The 16,361-nt window shown below is 34.4% G+C and overlaps 1 protein-coding gene across 3 annotated transcripts in view; it reads left to right on the plus strand.

The window, feature by feature from the left end:
• Nucleotides 1-16,361, plus strand: part of LOC105230055 (capon-like protein) — a 309,021-nt gene that overhangs the window by 229,502 nt on the left and 63,158 nt on the right. For all 3 annotated transcript variants that reach the window (XM_049457483.1, XM_049457482.1, XM_049457480.1), the window contains exon 3: nt 6,056-6,127. In XM_049457483.1, the coding sequence (XP_049313440.1) occupies nt 6,056-6,127 (72 nt within the window). The remainder of the gene's footprint in view (nt 1-6,055; nt 6,128-16,361) is intronic.

Genomic DNA, 16,361 nt, shown 5'->3' on the forward strand with positions numbered 1-16,361 from the left:
TACATCGAATGCGATATTTGTCGTGGCCAATGTAAACTCTTTAGTTGTTGCCATCGTCCATGCCACTTTAAAGTTATAACTGTCAATAATGACGTGAGAAAGTTTGTTTGATGACAGGAGATATTTCGTCTTGCCCTCGTCCATGCAATGAAGGTCGGAAAGTCATCGAAAACTTGCCACGTGCGAGTCGTTTATCACCATCTGTTAATGACGATAGAGAGAGCAGAGCATCTCAACATATTAATGGATTGATTCATTACATTTTGGCTAATGCCTTGGGAACAAAACGTGTCAATGTTAGACTCATACCAAAAGCCATGAACATTTTGCAAAATCGACGTGGAATAGAGGTCGCGAATGTGGGGTTATGAATAGGACATCCACACTGTTCAATAATTAAGCTAACGGCACACTAAAAATTAACCGAAACTGTAAAAAACCAAAATGCGCTGAAGGCACCGAAGTTCAAGCCTGCCACGAATAATGACAAGTACACTCATATGGAAAATTTGATCAAGCATTCTCGTGTTTGTATTGGCTCCGGAGTTTAGTTTGAAGGCGCTAATAAAGATTTGTATTAAAATACCCGAAAATATGGTGAAATTTGGATCACACTAGCATTTGCAAAATATTTTACATTATGCATCTATGTAGGTACACACTTCGCATTAGCATGTATATAAATTGATTAAAATTGTATATACCATATTTACATGTATGTGCATATACGAGTATGTAAAACTTTATTTAAAATTTTATTTTAGGATTTAAAAATTAATGGGCTTTACAATGTTGTCATTATCAGATAAAGTGAAGCAAAATAAAATATAATTTGTATAACTTATCTGCAAGGCCGCTGTTCATATGCATAAATGTTGACAATTTTATTTTATAATAAATAATTTGACTGTTTTCAATAAAAGTGGTGAACTGACATGGCAAACTAATAAACATAAATATGTATGTCAACAGTCTACATGCGTATAACTGTAAAAATAAAAGTGCAATACAAAAGTTGACAGTCCAATCGTGTAATTACGGTAATTACAAAACCAAAAACTCACAATCAAAGCGTTTTCACACTGTGTTACATAATTTCATAAATGCATTTTGTGTTTATTTTGGTGATTGGTGTCATATTTTCGAATAATTTCGGTGAATTTTGCAGGTGACTAAGTCCGCGCACCGGCGCCACTGTATATAATATACGCAGTAAAAGTGCACGAAAACTTGTTTGCTTGTTTTCCAAGAGTCTCCTTTTACACAGACACCAAATGTGGCACACGAAGCGCGTCATTATTTGTGTTTTATAGTTATGGCTGTGCGGCGGCTGGCGTAATGTGTTGCCTTAATTTGTGTGAAATTGTGTTTGAAAGCGCCCGAGTGCGGGCGTTGTGTCGAAAGTGTATAACAACACAAGGCAACAACAACAAGAGCGCACGACTTGCACTTCAAACGAAATGAAAAACGCAACATTGGAAACACACACAAAGCAGCGCATGTGTGGATGTATGTACATACATGTGGTGATTGGCATAGGCCCGTCAGTGCGTATACGTAATGTTTATGAGATTGCATTATTTTTTATGCAACGAAAAGCAACACTCACTCGCCGTACATCCATGCGTTTTTGTGTGGCATGAAAGTGTCGGCATTCTAATTTTAAATACTATTTATGTTTATATTTTGATTTCGTTTGTGACGCACACGGCTTTCGATCTGTTAGCTGATCCATCGTTAGAAAGAAAAGTGAAAATATAAAATACATGTTGATAGGCACATGAGTAATCGATCTGATTATGCAAGGCTTCATAAGAACTTTACAGATGTTACTTTGTTTGATCGTAAAATATTTTCTCTCTTTTTCCCCAAGATAGTTTTGTATGAGGTTAAAATGTATAATATATAATATGTTTTACATGAATATCTATAAAATTTTAGTTTTTTTCCTACAAAATTACGACATATGAAATTTTTGATTGTTTAAGGGAACTTCTACAAACACAATTACTCACCACGAATACCATAAGCTTATCGTTCAGGTGTTTATTTAGTATTAAAACTTCGGTATACAGTATATTGCTAGCTACAACGAAAAAATTAAGTGTGGTGAATTTCTGTGTGGTGAGTTTTATTGTGGGGATTTTTGGTGCCTGATAAATGTGCTAATTGGTATTGTAGTGCTACAAATGGGAGGAAAAAATCATTTGTGGTGAGTTTATATGAATGTTTTGAGTTTTATTTTCACTAAAATCTTTAATTGTGAAACACCACCTCTACAGAGAAAAATCTACAGTAATGTACTTGGTTTCGAAAACTGCAGAATCGTCTGATTAGCATGTTATGCAAATGTACCTGTATAAATAGCTGCTGAGGAAAAGTTTAGTGTAGTGGGTTTAAATGTGGTGAATTCAGTTGAAGCAGGGTAAATGTGCTGTTGGAGTTTTTCTACCATAATTGTAAAATTTTCGAAGTATTGAATGTATTTCTATGTAAATAGTCGTTGCGGTAAAGTTAGGTGTGGTGAGTGTAAGTATGGTGAATTTGGTTGAAGCATGGCAAATGTATTGTTTGTAGTTTTGGTACCGAAAATGTAACAAATTTCAAAGTGGTGAATATTTATACATGTGGTGAGTATAATTTTCGCTCAAGTTTGCCACTGAAAAACCCCCCACTTACATAAAATAGTTTTACAATCTTGTTCTTGGTTTCAAAAACCGCAGTATCACGTTATTTTTCGAACAATTTTATGCTAAAAAATGTCTAGGGCATTGAAGCTTAAAAAATTTCAAGTTTTTGCAATAAATAAATGTACATTTTCCACATTTTCCTAGGAACAAGCAACTTTACTAAGAATTGAACCAATAAAATCGAAAATGCGTACGCATGTGTGACCCCAGATAACGCCACAAGCTTTAATCTTGTACTTAGAGTTTGCGATATAAGTTTCTACGAAATGCTTGCTTACACTTTTTATCGACTTTCAAAACTTGAGAATAGACATTAAAACTTCTGCTGAATGCATTGAGCTAGCGGTTAACATAAGCGAACAAGTATGTGGTAGAATATAAAGGAATACATATGTATATGCTTATGGAGTCCAAGTAGCCCATATGCAGCTTTAAACAACCTAAAGAGTATATGTAAACACATACAAACTTGCCGAGCTTATTTTTCTACAGCCAAAGGGTTTTTAAACAGATACGAGTATGTGTGTTTTTCTATGCACCCTTATAATCACAAATATTTTTAGTTACATATTTGTTCAGTCGATGCCAGATTATTGATAAAGCACTCAACTAAAAGCTCATGCATACATTTAAACACACATACACATATGCATATAAATGTAATATATTTGTGTGCGCGGGTTACCACATCGAAAAAAGGTCGAAATTGTGTTAAAAACGTAAAGTGATTTAAATCACTTTTTTAAGTAATTCGCCAACATGCCGACGCATTCTAATCCCTTGCATACTTTTTGGGGTAAGCTGCGGATTTTTGGTCTATACACATAAACATTATAAATACATGTATGTGTGGTGAGATTTTTAAACAGTTTGCAAAGGCCCCTTAATCGCTGATGGAATGTGTTGATAATATTTGTTTACGCGCGTGTTAAGCTTCCAAATGCGCCGCAATTTATTTGTAAGCCTTTTTGGAAGTTTTGACAGTTTAATTGAGGTTTAAGTGGCGATTATGATGATAGCTACAAGTTTAATGAAATATTTATTTATTTTTAAGTTTCGAATAACCAAGGACTATGAGTAAGAAAAAGCATTTTCAATTATCCCACTGGATTAATTTCCACTACATTAATAAAAATATATAGAAATGAGTGTAGAATAAAAATACTTAAATTTAACTAAAATCTTCAGTTTTTGAATATAAAAACAACAAGAGCAAAAATAGAGTAATTAAAGAATCATTTTTGTATAAAGAATATAATTTTTGATAATCTGCACTCATTTATCTGACTCTAATTATTTGGATTTCAAAAAGTCTTATATACCCAACGTAGTCATAGACTGTAGAACAATGTTTCCCTAGCATAGCCAACAAACGAGTCTAAAAGCTACATTCGATCTAATGAAAGCTCTTTTTGATATAAAGAAAGTTTTGGTATGAATCATCGAAAGATATTCGAATTGAATCAGTGGCTCAATTAGAATATCAAAGATAATTTCGAAAGCTGTACATGCTTCAGTGAAAGCATGCCTTGATCTTGTGAAAGCTTTTCATGTTCTAATGAAAACTCTCTCATATATATATATTGAAAGCTCTACTATGCCTTAGCGAAATAGTTAATCTAATTGAATCAGATCTGTGTAAGAGAGGTAAACGAAACGAACGAAAGCTCGGCTCTTGTGAAAGAATCAGGTCTTCACGGAAGAAATAAGTTCGAAATCTTCTAAGCTCCAATGAAAGATTGTTTTCTAACACTATTTAGACCTAACACATACTGAAAACTTCTACTTTAATTGCTTTGGATAATATTGTTTATAATATAGCCCTTCATAGAAGAAACGTATTCAAAAGCTACTTACGCTTTAGTGACAGACTTTTACAAAAGAAACGAGCTCAAAAGCACTGTACAGGATAGTAAAAGCTCTCCGTTGAGTTCGAAAGATTCTAGGCTTGAATAAAGCTCTCTTTCGAACACTATTTAAACCTAACTCATGCTGAAAAATGTACATATTTCTACCATAAATTGCGTACAATATAGTCTCTCGTAGAAGAAGCGTATTCGAAATCTACTTCAGTCTTAGTGAAAGCTCTCTATGCATTTTTGAAAATTCTTATACGCTTTAATGAAGGATACGTAATATTTTCGAACAAAGTGAGATTTTTACAAAAGAAACGAGTTCGAAAGCTCCGTAGTGAAGGTTTGGTCAAGTGAAAGCTTTTTGCCGAACTCTTTTTGGGCCAACTTTGTACTGCAAAATGCCTTCATAACTTCTTTTTTCTGGAAAGTAGCCTTAAATACTGATCTAAATACACTTTTGACCATTAGTGTAGTTGTACCAATCCAAGATATGAGACTACAGCAATTCTTCATTAAAATTTTTAGAACCACGTGAAAATTTAATCTTGAAGAATCTAAAAAATCGCTTTCGCTGTTAATCTCTCTCTTTCTAAGTCTGATTTTTAATTGCTTTTTTTGCTATTTTCTTTTTGTTTGTTATCTTTTCTATCAGCCACGCTTCTCTTTTGTTCAACTTCCTTATTGTAATTGCCTCTTCTTGGTCCCTTTTCTATTAGCAGCTTTTTCTTATTGCTTAATGAAGATTGTATCTTTTCAACGCCACAGCATGGAAATTCAATCCCTTTCAGCTGAGACAATAATGACCATGAAAAAGAAGATGAAGAAAAGACGAAGTGGAGCATTGTTTTTGTATGTAGACGCTGTGGCATTTGCCTTTGTTTCTGATTCATTTTGCGGTCAAGCGTGATTTAGGTCTCGGCTGTCATTGTTTTGAGGCAGGCGTTTAATCAGTTATTTTCTTCATTTTGCGCAGAATTCGTGTGGGCGTGTGTTTGCCATTCTAAATCGAGATATGCTTTATCTACGTCTTTCAGCACTTGCCGCAAGCCTTGAGATAAATGGCTTTAATTTGAACAACAACAACAACAATACACTCACATTTATTAATAAACTTGAATTAAATAGCGGTAGGCGTAAATCAATGACAATGAAAGGAAGCGTGTCTTCGCAGAATTAAAAAAAGAATATTTCATAAACCTCTCTGCTTTGAACTCCTTCCACTGATATTCTTTATATAACCCTCTCTTATTAATTGAGTTTGCAATTATTGCGCTTCTGAAGCACTCTCAGGTAACAAATGAATTTTAAATTGTTTCAAGTTCCCTCCCTCTCTTTCAGTTGACCACTTTGAATCGCATACAATGTTCCCTTCCTTATATCCCTTGTTCCCATGCATATTTTTACATTCCTCATAATTTATGTATGTGTGTTTACACTGCCGAATTTTGCTCCTTTTCTGCTCATAAATATTTCATTAACACACCTTTTGTTCTGCTCTTTGTTTTGCAGTTCGTCGGCTGGGAGGAGGTTTCACGTCCAAATACTCGCGCCGAAATCGTGCAGGCCATGCGTCGTATACGGGTAAGTACAAGCAACAATCAACAATCCAATACAGCGCACAAGCAAATGTATATGTATATGAATTCTTAAATAATTTTCATTGTGGCTGAAACAAAAGATGACGTAAAGAAGGTGTGCAGCAATTGACGGTAGTGCCTCTTACAGAAATATATGTATATGACTGTAAGAGAGTGAAACCGTCTCGTTGCAACTGAATTTTTTCGAATTTGTAGTTTTCAAATGTTGTTCACTATGATATAGAAAGTAAGCATAAGCTTTTTTATCAATCCTGTATCGAAAACCAAGTGTTTCATCAACATTTTTTCAGTTCTTTTTAATGCCACAATTAGTTTGACAGCCTAAAAATGGCATTGTTTGGGAACTAAATACTTTATCTATTGCTTCAAAACTTTGAGGGCATATTTAATTATATTTTAAGAATATAGTACGGTAACGATGAAAAAAAAATAAAAATTTTGAAGATTACATTTGGACTTCCAGTGATTACAGCCTTAGCTGTGGATAACACCCTAAAATTCTCAATAGAAGGATAATGTCCGTAGAGCTACCTATAGTAGAAAACATAACGAAAACTTAGAAAAAATGGTGGTGTTCAAAAAGTTAAATTTTTTCGGAAAAATGTTGGTCGTTTTCTGTGTTGCCTAGCCGTTTAGAAGCCGTTGCAGCACCATTATATACGGAATGTATCTTCTTCTTCGTCATCTTTATTAGCGCAGACCCTCCTTAATTGGGGTCGTTTTTTTACGTGACGGGTCCCAACCCCAGAGCAAAACCCTGGGAGAGATGGTTCGCCTTTTCACTTTCGCCTTCAAACGGAATATGTAAAAGATTTGAGAACTTTCCTCATCTGTGTGAACTTCTACATGACTCCATCCTCCCTGGAGTAATCATTCAAGATTTTAGAGACAAACCCATATAGAGTAGATTGAACTGACCAGCTATACTTCATTTATTTAAAAATATAGTTGGTTTTTTCAGACGGCATTGATTACAGATTAATGAAAAGCAATATTAACTTTTTTTAAATTTCACACTGGATGTGCCCTTAATGTTCAAATAATAAATACCTTTCAGAAGCAAATATTTTCAGCTGTGCATGTACTCAGGTGAGGAGAGCTCATAAGGTTCTGTAAAAAATTAATACACTGTTAAATTATCTTATAAAATTAAAATAGTCTACGATGGAATAAAAAATATATTAAATTAAAAAGTCCTCGGCTTATCATAGTAAAATAGATATTTTTGGCTAAATTCGTTTATGTTATTCAACATAGTTCCCTTCAAGGGAGATACACTTATTATAATGAACCTCCAACTTTTCGATACCATTTTTGTAGTACGATTTGTCCTTTGCTTGAAAATAGGTCTCAGTTTGGGCAATCATACTCTTTGTTCGGTGAAAATTTTTTCCCAGCGAGCATTATTTTGAAATCTGAAAACAGAAAACAATCGTTGGGAGCAAGATCTTTAAAATATGGTGGATGCAGAAGCAATCGAAGCCCAATTTATGGATTTTTGCCATCGTTTTCACTGATTTGTAACACGATTCCTTGTTTTGGTGAAACAGGTTTTTCTTTTCGTTCTTGAAACGGTCCAATAACGCTACATGTATGGCTTTAGGCTTTGTTGATGGTCCTTCCTTTTTTACGGTAGTCAATAAAAATTATTCCAGGCGTATCCTAAAATACAGACGCCTTAATCTTGCCACCCGACTGTTTCGTTTTAACCACATTTTGAAGCGAGTTAATCGTGTGCAGTCCACTCAGCTTACTGTTGATCGGAATTCGGAGTGAAATGATGGAGCCATGGTTCATTCATTGTCACATATCGATGCTAAGACCCGGGTTTATTACACTTGACAATTTCCCAACACTGCTCTAAATCATCAACTCGTCGTTATGTTTGGCCAAAAGTGAGCTCACGCAACATCCATTTTGCAGAGAGCTATGATATGATGTTGATTACCCTAGGGCAATGTCCGGAAGTCCACCATAAAGACAAGTTTTTGCTTCAATTTTTTTTTCCTTCAAAAAGTAATACTTTATCAACATGTGAAATTCCCATTTATCCTTTTTTTCATAATAACAAGAGTTGCTTCACTCAAAATTATATGATTCATAAATAAATGACCCCACAGATCTTAAACTTACTCAGGCGCATTTTAAAAGTTGGTGCTAACTAAAAATTAGGTGGTTTAATTCTAGTAGTGCCACTTATGTGTCAGCTGGGGAATTTTCATTTATTTTTTTTTTTTATCTTTAAGGAGCTTTTTTATTTAAAGCGTTCATAACTTTCGGTACTTTTTACCGAAATAAAAAAATAAAAGTGGGTAACCTCCAGTATGAGCTTTCAAAATTTGTATAAGTAGGTAAATAAGAGCATTTTTTTCTTTTGTGCAGAGCATTTCTACAGCACGGAATATATGAATTCCTGTCCATACTTTTGCATACTACCAATAGTATACACTAGTATACTTATTTTTAATCCCATTTTGTTAATTCCACAGAAATTATAGTTCTTTTCAAAGTACCATTTGATCAAATTCGACAATTCCTCTCACCTGAGATTTTTACGGGACGACCCTAAGTAGCATCAATATCCAGAGGTGTGCCTTACTATTAAATGATTTACCAATTGGAAAGTAAAGTAATTTCATGTAGCTTCATCAAAGATAAATAGAAACTGCCTAAAAATCGTCCAAAATTTTGAATAAAAACCTTTTGAAAGCTAATTCCATCATGCATTCCCATAGGGCATCATTTTATTTACATCGCCAAATCAATTTCGAGTTAGTAAAACTCCAACCGATTACATCTAGTGATCTAAATAAAAACAGGTGCTTCCTATCAACCTACTTCAGTTTACAAAACTTAAGGATAAAGTGTATTCGAATTTAATTTTCAACTTGTTCTTGTGATGTTATAGTAAAACTTATATAACACACATAGTGAATTTAAAAAAAAATTTGCTCACATTTATCATTCTATTATGCCAATGCCTTTCAATTTGTGTCCAAACTAAAGCAATTTCTACTAATAAATCCCACTGGCAGGTGAGATACCCTCATTTGCATAACAAACATTGACACTTTAGGTAACCTCAGTTGATGTACACTTTGCAATCAACCTTAATTTACGTAACATAACAAAAGGTCATTTAAAGTATAAAATATTAAACATTTCGGCATTAAAATTAATATTAATGTCACTCATACGCCACGGCAACCCCAAGCGCGCGTGCACACAGACCGCCTATTGAACAACGTGCCATAAGCCAGAAGCCAAATAACGCCCATACACACAAACACAGCTATAGATACTAAGTAGTGAATTGAAAGGAAATCTTGTGGCCTTTTGTAATCACATGTTGGTATGTGTGTGTGCGTGTGAAAGGACATCAACGAAGCGGCAAAATCAGCATTAGCAGCGATCCTGGCAAGTAGCTGTGATTTGATGTGTGCCCTGTCACACGCCCAGCGGCAAAATGAAAGGCAAAACAATAACAACAAACAGCAGCGGTAGATAGTTGAGGCAGGCAAACTATGCAGCAGCAGCAACAACAAGCGCTACAGTGTTGTTATGACACATACATACAGGCGTTTATATGTAAAGGTGGCAGCGGGCCACAAAGATGATTTCTGATTTTACAAATAAAAGGAAATTTTTGGGAAATGACAGTGGTCTCGTTATACTAAGAGCTTTCACAGTTTCAACGCTCGTCAGCTTGGCCAGCACACAGCAACTGCCGGCAGTCGGTATCATAAATCAAACGGAAAAGACTATTCAGATTTGTATGCGGCATGTGCCGGTTCTGCGGTTGCCTGAGCGTCTGCGTGTGTGTGTGTGTGTGAGTGAATGCCTGTGCGTCCTGAGGCGAAACAAGTGAGATTTCAAATGTGCGTTCTAGATGGCTGTGTGTTTGTGCGCTCGCCTGCCATGTCATTGTCATGTTGGACAAAGGATGTGCTGCTACTCAGATATATCAATGTAGACTACCGTTTCCTGCACTGATTTCCAACACATGCAAGCAAGCAGAAGTTAGTTGTGTATTAGGGTGGTATGAAAATGTCAGATACAAAATTTTAACAAAAGTTAAGCAAGAAAAAGTGCTAAGTGCGACTACACAGACGCTATATTTTATATTCACAGGTATATTTTTTATAGCATAAAAGGGTATAATAAAATCTTTACCTTAATTTTGATCGATCAGTTTGTATGGCAGCTATATGTTATAGTAGGCCGATCTGAACAACTTCTTCTGACATTGTATGGTTGCCTCGAAAAATAATCTGTGCCAAATTTCATAAAGATATCTCCGCAAACAAAAAAGTTTTCCATACAAGGTCTTGATTTGGATCGGTCAATTTGTATGGCAGCTGTATCCTATAGTGGTGCGATCTCTGCTATTCCAACAAATTATCAGCTTCTTAGAGAAAAAATAATGTGTGCAAAATTTCAGAACGATATCTCAAAAACTGAAGGACTATTTTGCATATATACACACGGGCAAGGTTAAACCGACTTAGCGTTGACTTCATGAAGGAGGTACAGATGTATCGAAGTGGTCAAAACTTAAGGAATCTTTATCCAAAATGTGATTTTTTCTAATTAATAGTTACATTTAAGGGTTTAAGTGAACAAAGTCAAATATTTTGAGTTTTCGAAGACAAATTCCGAAACATAAAATCAGACTCCAAGCTGGTATATTACAAATTTTACCATTATATTACCATTTATAATACTTAAATTTAAAAACATATTAATTTTACTTCATATGAACTAGCCTAGTGCACATTTACCTATGCACCCTTACATATTTGCGCAAATATTTGCAAACGCTGTTGTTGTGGCGCATGCAACCATCAAGACGTTTAACATTTCTAAGGAACAAGTTGATGGAATTCAAACATCCACTACTTCTATGCTTTGAATAGGAATGACTGAAATGATGCTGGTGCTGCTGCGGAAGAAAAGTAGACATGAATGCCAAGCATTGTTCGCATTTACATGCAGGGCGCATGCGTACATACATATTTACAGACAGACATGCTTGGCCCTTGCGGCTGTGCGGGGCTAAGCTTTCATTTCTTTCAATTTGCTACACCAACAGGCACAAAGGTCTATCTCTGCACACATTTGCCGAATGTAGAATCGTTGTAGATAGTATAACTAGTACATTTTTTGTGTGGACCCAGCACATTTTATTGAGATGTTTGAATATAGAAATAGATAGAGAATATATTGTTAGTTTGAATATTTAAAAATAGTAAAGACTTAATTTTTTGTGTACTTAGTGGGAGTGGTTTAAATTTTGAATCAGTAGATACATATGTATGTATTTAGTAAACCTGAAACCTGTCCTTATGAGGTAGTTATGTATGCTCGTATTTGAATGTTAGTTTAACAAAATATTTCTAATATCAAAAAAATATGTATTTATCTTTTACATTGCTGTTATTTTAAACACCTATAACACATTTAAAACATTTTTTAATTTCAGAATTAAAAAAAAAAAATATTTTACATTGCTGTTATTTTAAAACACCATATCATAATTAAAAGTTGTTTAAATATAATCCCGACATTTCGGGGCTTTTGGTGACAATCCCGAAGATTAAAAAAAATATATAATTAACAACATAAATTAAATTTTAAATTATTTTACTATAATCCCGAAATTTTGACTTTTAGTAAGAATCCCGAAAATGAAAAAAATTGTGAACTATTTAAATTACTGTTATTTTAAACACTTAAATGTATTAAATTTAAAATTTTCTCAATATAATCCCAAAATTTCGGGATTTTTAGTAAGAATCCCGGAAATTTTTTTTATTGTAAAACGTTCGCATTATTGTTATTTTAAACGCCTACATATGTATGTATATACATTTATTTTTTTTTAATATAATCCCGAAATTTCTGTGTTTTTAGTAACAATCCCGAAAAAAAAATTCTTAAAATACAGTTATTTGAATTATATATATTATATTTATAATATTTAAGACAGTCCCGAAATTTCGGGATTTTCTGCTAGAAGTCCCGGCGATTGAAAGAGTTCTTATTATTTTTGTATGTATAAACAATATTGAATACAATCCCGAAATTTCGGGATTTCCCATTGTTAATACCAAAATATAAATTTTAATTTTGATTTTAAAACTTGATATTATTTCATTTTGCTTAATTAAACTTCTGTATATTGCCTCTACAATCTTGTTCTTATTTTTTTAAACGACTCAATGATTCCTCTGTTACCCATAGTATGTATTTTCTTCTTATTTTCTTAATTAAACAACACTTGCTAGATGTGACTTCCTTACACTTATTCTTTCGAATTAAGCTTTTCGACAATTTTGGATTTCAAAATGTTGAAATCATGAGTGCTTCGCCTTATCTAAGTTGGTCTTTCTTTCGATAAATCTTTCAAGGAACCTTACATCGAATAACTCATGAGCATATTTTGATTTATACGAGTAGAATCCTGTGAGTGATCTTCATCATATATGTCCCATGGTTTCACCATATTTTGCAATTGTAAGATGAATTCCTGGTCAGATAAGCCATTACGATCATCTGCGCACCGATATTATGTATTGATAGAGACTCGGATATCCATCGAAGGTCACGTCGGGTGAGAACTGAACTAACAAGATTATAAATAACTCTTTATTTTGTTATTTTGGGTCTCTGAAAATCTTGGTCAGGAAGTAGTATTCAACCGAAAACCTCATTTTCTAGAACTAAGCTCCTTTTCATCTCAGCGATATGATCAACAAACAAAATCGGTAGCATGAATATTAAAGCATACCACTTCGACCAAATTTTCAGACATTTTCAACATTATCATTTGAATGTGAATGCTTTTCGATATATTTAGAACGATTTTAACCTACTTTAAATAATGTATTACACACAAGCCCACTGCAGATATCTAAAAAATGGTCTCCTGGGTAAAAAGGACAATCTTTAATTTCATGCCCTGAACAGGGTATATTAAATTTGCCACACAGTTTGTAAGACACAGAAGAAAACTTCGGAGACTCCATAAAATGTATCCATGATGAGATAACGACATGAAATTCTTCAAATCGTACTACTATAGTATATAACTACCATAAAAGGTGATCAATCAAAACCAATATCTTGTTTGGAGAACCTTTTTATTAATGTTGGGTATTCAGGCTTCAAGCTAAGCCTCACTATGTTTCTCACTTCATATATCATAGATATTGAACCGATATAGAAAATATTTCACAGACTACCGGCAGTATTGATCATTTTATATACATACAATATCTACTATCCAGCCTGTATTATAATTCGCTGAAAGCGTGCAAATTTTTACTCGACAGACCTTTAGGTTTAGTTTCGTTATTTTTTCAGTTAGTTTCACCTTTTTAAAACATATGTTCCGAAATTTAACATTTTAATTTTACGCCCCATACATATTGATGCCACACACATACTTATTACCAATAAATTGGAAAATGCATATAAAATATGAAAGAATGCTGCGCCTCAAAATCGAGAAACTGTTGTGCCAATCATCAAAGCTGAAGCCATTAAATTATGCAGAAGTATGAATGTGTGTGTGTGCATGAATGAGTTATTAAAAACAGCTGTGGACAAACAATTTGCTACACAAACGGCAACAAAAAGTAAAAAAGACAAACACAAAGCAACTTTGTTTCCGGTTCCGCTGCTGCCTGCATTTCTTATTAATTTTTTATGACAAAACACACACACTTTGCAAACATGTAAACATAAAATTCGAGCATATGCACGAAGACCCTTCCCTAAATAGTCAATAAAGAAGCCTGCAATATGCTTGGGGGCAAATAAATAAAGGCAAACTGCCAGCGGTCAAAATAGGCGCATAAGTGTGGGTGTCTGAAAGCATATGTGATCATCTCCTTGCCTACGAGTTGGCTTGATAGCCAATTTCCTCACATTCGCACAGACACATATACGAACAAAGCAAGCTTTTACGGCTGCCTGCTTGCCTTCGAGCTCAAAGTAATTTGCCATTTCTCATTATTTTGCTTGCCGCCTGAATAAATTGAACTTTTGAAGTGCATATTCGTAAATAAATGCTGGCGGAAAGGGCTTAGTTACAACACAATTTCAAGTTCATATAGGTCTGTGGCAGCAGGAAGCAGCAGCGGCAGTAATTTCGACACATTTGCTGTCTCTGAGAGTGTTGAAGATTGTGTGCGAGGCAGCACTGCTGGTCGACGGCTTTGTCGACTGCCTGGCAATGACCTCAATTTGTGTGCTTATGCATATGTTTGTACGGAGGGAAGTATTAAAAAATGGGTCTGCCGTTGTTGTAGTGATAAATAGTAATCGATTCGGTGTTTTTGTTATTCCAGTTTCTTAACCGTTCCGCTTAGCTTCATTATTTTCTTATTATGTGGGGCATAAACATGAATTGAAGGCACACAAGCAAATATATATGAACATATACATACATATATTAGTATGTACAATATATGACCAGTTATTTATATATTATTTATTTTATTAATTATCATTTAGAATTTATGTATTGTACACTGACAAAAATTATCTTCTTAATTGGTGGATGTAAAGGGTGATTTTTTAAGAGCTTGATAACTTTTTTTTAAGAAAAACGCATAAAATTTGCAAAATCTCATCGGTTCTTTATTTGAAACGTTAGATTGGTTCATGACATTTACTTTTTGAAGATAATTTCATTTAAATGTTGACCGCGGCTGCGTCTTAGGTGGTCCATTCGGAAAGTCCAATTTTGGGCAACTTTTTCGAGCATTTCGGCCGGAATAGCCCGAATTTCTTCGGAAATGTTGTCTTCCAAAGCTGGAATAGTTGCTGGCTTATTTCTGTAGACTTTAGACTTGACGTAGCCCCACAAAAAATAGTCTAAAGGCGTTAAATCGCATGATCTTGGTGGCCAACTTACGGGTCCATTTCTTGAGATGAATTGTTGTCCGAAGTTTTCCCTCAAAATGGCCATAGAATCGCGAGCTGTGTGGCATGTAGCGCCATCTTGTTGAAACCACATGTCAACCAAGTTCAGTTCTTCCATTTTTGGCAACAAAAAGTTTGTTAGCATCGAACGATAGCGATCGCCATTCACCGTAACGTTGCGTCCAACAGCATCTTTGAAAAAATACGGTCCAATGATTCCACCAGCGTACAAACCACACCAAACAGTGCATTTTTCGGGATGCATGGGCAGTTCTTGAACGGCTTCTGGTTGCTCTTCACCCCAAATGCGGCAATTTTGCTTATTTACGTAGCCATTCAACCAGAAATGAGCCTCATCGCTGAACAAAATTTGTCGATAAAAAAGCGGATTTTCACATTTCGAACCGAACACTGATTTTGGTAATAAAATTCAATGATTTGCAAGCGTTGCTCGTTAGTAAGTCTATTCATGATGAAATGTCAAAGCATACTGAGCATCTTTCTCTTTGACACCATGTCTGAAATCCCACGTGATCTGTCAAATACTAATGCATGAAAATCCTAACCTCAAAAAAATCACCCGTTATTTTCATGTATATTCATGTATTTATATATACAAATATATTTCAGAAAATATTTAAAAATACTAATTACAAAAATCAGAAAAAAAAAAAACAATTTAAAAATTAACTCGAAGATTGCCACCTGTACGAAAATTATATGCAGAAAGTACTAACACCAAAAATTCTGCAATAAAAGATCAAACTAAGGAAAGTAAGAAAGTTTAAGGAATTTCACAGCATGAAATTCGTAAAAAGTTGCCACTTATTTAAAAAAAATTAGTAAATACATACATTAATACATAACAAAGGAAAATTTATAAATAAATTACAGAAAATATTAAAAAAGACCAGTTTCAAAAAAACAATTGAATAATTAACTCGAAGGTTGCCACCTGGCCGAAAATCAAAAGAAGAAAATAATAAGACCGAATTCTGCAATACGAGATCACACTTAAGAAAGGAAGGAAGTTTAATAAATGTGGGATTGCAACCATGAACTGCGCACGCATGCAACTCTGAATATACACCTTGACTGAACGGACTCAACGGACAAACATATGAACTGCGCACGCATGCAACTCTAAACATACACCCTAAATGAACGGAATCAACGAATAGCAATGAACGCCGACAGCGACAGTTAGAAATACAGACACTTGATTTTGAAACGCTATACCACACGGACGTGCACGCTAAATAACATTGAGAGCAAATTGGTCGTTA

The sequence above is a fragment of the Bactrocera dorsalis genome, chromosome 5 (assembly GCF_023373825.1).
Source record: "Bactrocera dorsalis isolate Fly_Bdor chromosome 5, ASM2337382v1, whole genome shotgun sequence".
In the NCBI taxonomy this organism is placed as follows: Eukaryota; Metazoa; Arthropoda; class Insecta; order Diptera; family Tephritidae; genus Bactrocera; species Bactrocera dorsalis.